Source organism: Schistosoma mansoni, chromosome 3 (genome assembly GCF_000237925.1).
Source record: "Schistosoma mansoni strain Puerto Rico chromosome 3, complete genome".
In the NCBI taxonomy this organism is placed as follows: domain Eukaryota; kingdom Metazoa; phylum Platyhelminthes; class Trematoda; order Strigeidida; family Schistosomatidae; genus Schistosoma; species Schistosoma mansoni.
In genome coordinates, this window is record NC_031497.1 from 24382791 (window position 1) to 24389500 (window position 6710).

Sequence of the window (6710 nt, forward strand, 5' to 3'; positions counted from 1 at the left end):
AAGCTAGATCACCATGTAAAACCTAGAAGCACTGAACGGCCCATTATTTAATTAAAATGAACAGATTGATATAGTTTCCCTAATGGACATTTCGTTTGTGAAATAGGATTGAATATTTCAAACTCATGATTGAAAAACTCACGATGTGGGATCGTGGATGCTCACTCCCAAAGAGGAATTTTACAATAGGACGAGACGACCGTCAAGCAGTGCATCCATGTTTTCCATGGTAGTATAGCTTCAATTGACTCATGAATTCAATTAAATAAAAAATTACTAAAATCTCCACAAAACCCCCCGCCTGTGATTGTCAATATTTGTTTTAAAATTTCATAATCAGAATAAATGAATTGTAAGCAAAGATGATTAGTGGCTAGCAGTGGAATCCAGGACTCACGTTTCGTCCTATTTGGGACTCGTCATTTAGATGTACCTGCATCTCAGAGTTGATGTTCACTCTGTGACTCGAACCCAGTACCATTCGCTTCAAACGCCATCGCGTTATCCACTCAGTTAGTTTCAGATAGGACGAAACGTTCATCCTGAATTCCACTGCTAGCCACCAACCATCTTTGCTTACAATGCTTGTGAATTAAGACTATATCGAGACAATCCTCACACTATGCACATATACCAATTAGACACTGATTAATTGCAGTCCTAAACATCAATGTAAATGTAATAACAACTTATTATTGAATTCATCATTGAACAAGAATAAATATCTAATTTGATTTATAGTTTCACAAATAAACTTGTTTATATCTACATATAACAATTCGAATTACTTTCATCCTAAAAGGTGACGAATGATCATATCTTTGGGTATTCATTTTTAGTTATCATCATTACTGATATCCCCATATATGTTCTTTCTCTCTTTATATAGTATTATAATGTAGTGTTATTACTGATTATGATTATTATGGATGTATATACGTATACATTCATATTCATGTGTTCCCGTCTACTATTCTAATTTATCTCAATAGTTTATCTTATCTGATCGATATATATTGCCATTCAGAAATATTTATTAACGCCATAAATAGTAATAATCATAATAAGTTGTGATTTTTGTTCCACATGTGTCTACATAATGCACACACACACACACATTATACTTACATGATTACAAATATAGAATTGAAATGAATTGTTTATAATCAGTAGTTCATTAATTTAGTTCCCTTTAGGAAAGTATTTTTTGTATCTAATACTTCAATACAAACATATGTATGTTATCAAAATACACACACGCACACACACACACTTGTATATATATATATAGTGATACACATACATACAGGTCAGTCATTACAGGTAAGATATATCTATCAGTATTTTTGAGGTCTGTGTAACCTAGGAAACTTGATTTTTTTTTATTATTCATTATCTTATCTCATTGGGAAATTTTAGTTTTTAGAAAAAAGAACATTTGAATAGTTATTTTTAAAAAAAACTCATTTTGAGGTCAATTTACCACCTTTTATTCGTATCATGAATAAAAAAATAAATACAAAGCGTTTATCAGATTATTATTATAGTTCATTATATAGGTGTATTACAGTGTGTCTATATTATCCATCTATATTCCGTCTTTTTCGAGTTTATTTATTTATTTAAACACAAGAAGGCATCAGATACATATGCGCCACACAAATCTCATTTAATTTGTATGAGGGCTGTGATACTGACCAGGTGTCAAAACTGAAGTAGGTGGTTTTCTTAAGGAGCCACATCCGGAGCCTTTGACCTAAAGGTCTAATCCAAAAGGCAGTGGAGCATCATGAGGAGACGCAGTCTCATGGTAGTCAGTGACCAACGATTGATTCATACACCCATTGTTCTCTCAGGATACTGGAGACCATGTGGACTATTGGTTTGGAATCAGGGTTTTCCAACTCCCCTAGGTGGATACTCCATGTCCACCAACCCGGTTAAAGCACCGGACATTCACTTTTCGTCCTCTCAATTCCGTAAACAACAATAATGTCACGAGAAGTTAGTAAGTAGGACTTCTCTGTCATAGGCTATATACGCGTGGTCATGTGAGAGCATTTCGAGAGGGAGAGCGTAGTCTCCCCACTCTTAGCCGTACTACGGCATTTGGGGGCTCTTTTTCGAGAGAAAAAAATAAATACTATATGAGGTAATAAATGATTCAAGAGTTATCTTTCTCTATATGTATGGGTGTATATGTAATTATATTTCTTTTATATGTTTGTCTATGTATCGCTGTGTATGAATGATAAAAATCATTCATCTAAATAACAATTTCCCCCTACCTGTTTAAGGATAACCAGTTTATGATGTAGTCAGTTATATGAATCTCAATCACAACAGATTCACTGATCATCATACAGTTATTCTTGTATCACTTTGTAGACAAACGATTCATAATTAGAATAATTATTATTGTAACTATCATTGACTTCATCAGTAATTCTTCATGTCTCTATCTTTTTTTCTCTTTTCAAATTTATTTCATTAGATTATACTCCTTCAATAACATATTCAACTCCTAATCTTTTCAATTACTGCTTATACTCTTACTACTTCTACCACTATGGGATTTGAATGAACAATTATATCTCTGTGCTAATGTGGCATGGCAACTCGAACTGATGTATGTATGTACAAAGTTCTACGTTGTGACTGACTGACTGATAGTAACACAGAAGCAATGAATGTAATGAATGAATTCATCTTATTAGTTTATTGTGTCACATTTCTTTGTAAATGATCATAAGCAATAGTAGAAATATACAAAATACCGTTTCATTTATTTAGATTTTTCTTTTAAATAGACAAAGTGACTAAACTTAGACGCCTAAGTTAACAATTAGATGTAGAGTTATGTATACATATTTATATCATTAATTAGAATCAGTCCATATGGTTGGAGACATTCATGTTGAAGTGTTTTTTTTATCTATTCTTATCAGTTTATTCACTTATCATTATAACAGAGATATTGAATTGAAAAAAAGTCGAATGTTTGGATAACTGTCGACGATTTCGTTGTTGAATAATAATGATGATCAAATAGATATACTAGTTTTCAGAACTATAATCATCATTTTCTGCAAACTAATTGACCGAACATGGTTAATATTCAGATAAGATGGTTGTTGGAGGTAATCGGGGAACATCAGTTCCCTCAGGATTACAGGTAAACCTTGCTAAAGAGTGCCAAGTAGCATAAAACTCAGGTCCATAGTTTAAAACTATTAAAGGATTACCTGTTAACTATCTCTAACCCCCATTATATCTCAACATAGTGCACGTAATGTCGAGTCACCTAGACTGGTGGCTATATTGCAACTTGATCGATAGGATTCGATCTGCATTAAGAAGGATCTGACATACATGACATTGATCACCACTCACTAATCAATCAATTATAAATGGTTTATATTCATACATCTTCATTAAATATTAATCTGCTTTGATCACCAGCTTTATATTGTTTACTTTTTCTTTTAAATATTTAATCAATTATGTAATTATCAGAAGGGGGTTACGTGGAGATTTTAATAATTTTAGAGTTGAGATCATGAGTCAATTGAAGCTAGACCACCATGGAAAACCTGGAAGCACTGCTTGACGGCTGTTTCGTTCTATTGTGGGACTCCTGATCAGTGCGAGAGGCGGGATCGTGGATGCGCACTATTGAGGAGTCCCACAATAGGATGAAACGGTCGTTCAACGCTTACAGGTTTTCCATGAAAGTCTAGCTTTAATTGACTAATGATTCCAACCATATGAAACGTAATCATTTAGTTTACTTTAATGAGATTATAGCCAAATTATAGGATCATTAAAAATAAGCTTTCTATTAGTTGAACTATTAATATTATCTTTCGCCGGTCAAAATTAATAACTGGATAAACATAAACTAGCAACTATTCACTTCTGTTATAAAAGCTTAACGACTGTATGATTTATAATGTTTATCATTAGTTTTACCCAATGGTCTTACATTTATGTAGTTACTTGAGTTTCAAAAAAATACTATCACAGACACTATCCATCTCATTTTTGGTTGCGGTTTTATGAAATCTTTAACTGAGTAAACGCCTTATGATTATTTCAAGCTAGAAACTGAGCCGAAAATGTATATATCACTGGTCAGTAAATGAAACTTCATGTCACTATCATTTTTCTCTTTCCAAATTTATTTCATTGGATTATACTCCTTCAATAACATCTTCAAACCCTAATCTTTCGGTTTACTGTTTATACTCTTAGTACTTCTACCATTATGGGATTTGAATCGACAACTGTATCTCTGTGCTAATGTGGTATAGCAAGTTGAAGTGATGTACGTACGTACGAAGTTCTACGTTGTGACTGACTGACTGACAGTAAATGAAAGATACACCTCTGTTTTTTATAATAGAGTATGGCTTTTTAGACAGTCAAAAATCAACTAGTAAGGGGATAACTGAAAATACTTTACTTACTAGAATTTATGCAGTCAACAGTGTCATTAGTCATAAAAAATGCGTACGACCTATATTTTGCTAATAAACTCTGTATGTAGTCGACTTAAATCTTTAACCTTTCACTAAGTTAGGATTATTTACGTAATATCAATAAACTTGAACTCACTATTTCAGTATTGTGTATTGTAGTAAGTTAGACTTGAATAAGCCCAATATAGTTATCAATGTTCAATGGAAACTTAATGTTTCATGAGTGTACTCTGCCTAATTGAGTCTGAACACCTGGATGTTATCTTTAGAATTCATTAAACCAATGTGGTTTAAAGTTAAATATATAGACCCATACCTCATAAACGAACTGTCAAATTAAAATCGGAAACCAAGATCTCATATATAGCATAGTGATTGCAGACACGTGAAACTTTGTGAAGTTTAGTAAGTTACAGTATATTAAGTGTTTCTATTATAACATTAAAACATAGAAAGAGTGAAGAAGTATTTCTTTACAATTAGTTCCTCATTAAGGATTTCCACTAACATAGAGTTCTTACAATTTATGAAAATTTCAATCATAAATCAATAGTAGTGATCTAATCTAATAGATTTCTTAATAATTTTACTAAAAGCAGTAATCAGTTAGTTACCAAACCGATGGACAATTAAAGACAAGATTGAATAACTGGTAAGTTGTAACAAATTGTCATGTAAAAACAAGGATAACAACTGAGTTGGGAACTAATCAGTTTAATAAAAATGTTTAATACTATTTACGGAATGAATAGTATATAATTAAGAAAATGGATGAAAAGAGATGTAGGAGTTTAATGAATAAGATATGTAGAATAAATAAGGATACAATTATAAATTAAGACTGAACACAAATGAAAAATATTTCTTCTAAACAAACTTAAAAGTAATTATGTAGAAGGTCAGGTTAAATTTAATGGGCTTTGTAAAAATTTTTTGTATTATACAAAAACTAAGTTTACTGAAAGTATAAGATATGTTCAGCGAGATTCTATGTATAAACTCTGAAAGGTGCATTTATATCAGTGTAGTTTACGAAATTGAGAGGATGAAAAGTGAATGTCCAGAGCTTTAACCGAGTTGGTGGACACGGAATGTTTACCTAGGGGAGTTGGAATATCCTGATTCCAAACCAATGGTGAACATGGGCTGGCTCCAGTATCCTAAGGGAACAAATGGTGTATGAATCAATCGTTGGTCACTGACTACCATGGGACTGCATCTCCTTACGATGATCCACTGCCTTTTGGATTAGACCTTTAGGTCAAAGGCTCCGGAAGTGGCCCCCTAAGAAAACCACCTGCTTCAGTTTTGACACCTGGTCAGTATCACAGCCCTCATACAAATCAAATGAGATTTGTGTGGCGCACATGTATCTGGTGCTTTCTTGTACCAATATTTATGTGTTTAAATAAATAAATAAACTGAACTAACAAAATCCACATTTTTGTCAGTAATCCAATACATTCAATACTAAAATTGTCATTTGAATTGATCATTAGTTATGCAATAGATATGTATGATAAACCAAAAACATATCCATCATGAAGAAGTGGTTTATACAAAGTCATAAAATGTTTGAAATTTAACTTTCTACTTGGGATATTACAATTATGTCATCATTATCAGTCTACCCAATACCCAATATCATTGTTTGTTATATCCATAATTGGTGAGTAAATAATATGGTTATATCGGAAAGTATAAATATTTTATAATTGACTTACCATTTGAATCCACATCCATAGATGATGATGTATCCACAGTAATCGATTCACTGACAATATAATCACTGTTTACTAATTTAACAGTTAATTCGTTATTTGTAAGTCCAATAGGGCTTGTAGTAGTCATACGTATACATAGACAAATGAAATGTACTCATCAAGTGTAATTTTAAAACTAAAAATTGTTTCCTAAACTAAGTTAATCCTGACAACCAATGAATAGCAAGTTGTTTCTTCCAGCCAATCAACGATTAGTATTTTCAACCAATCATATTATAGATAAATGAATTTCATCGGTTATTATAATCATTGGATTTCGTATAATGTGAAATTGTGCTATTAGATTGTTCATCGAATTTTGATACTATAAATACTTTTTATATGTCGGATATGGCTAAGTGAGATTCGAAATGTATACTCTACTCAAAATAGTTGATAAGTTGCATCTTCCCAGTGAAATTCATTTGAAAAGACAATAAAATGAAGAAAATTTATACAAGGTTTT

The 6710-nt window shown here is 32.0% G+C and overlaps 1 protein-coding gene across 1 annotated transcript in view; it reads right to left on the reverse strand.

Moving 5' to 3' along the window:
• Window positions 1-6357, reverse strand: part of Smp_018980 (hypothetical protein) — a gene marked incomplete at its 3' end in the record, with an annotated part of 46448 nt that extends 40091 nt beyond the window's left edge. The window contains exon 1 of the mRNA XM_018799744.1: window positions 6206-6357. Within this exon, the coding sequence (XP_018651502.1) occupies window positions 6206-6332 (127 nt within the window). The 5' untranslated portion in view covers window positions 6333-6357. The remainder of the gene's footprint in view (window positions 1-6205) is intronic.
• Window positions 6358-6710: the final 353 nt, after the last annotated feature.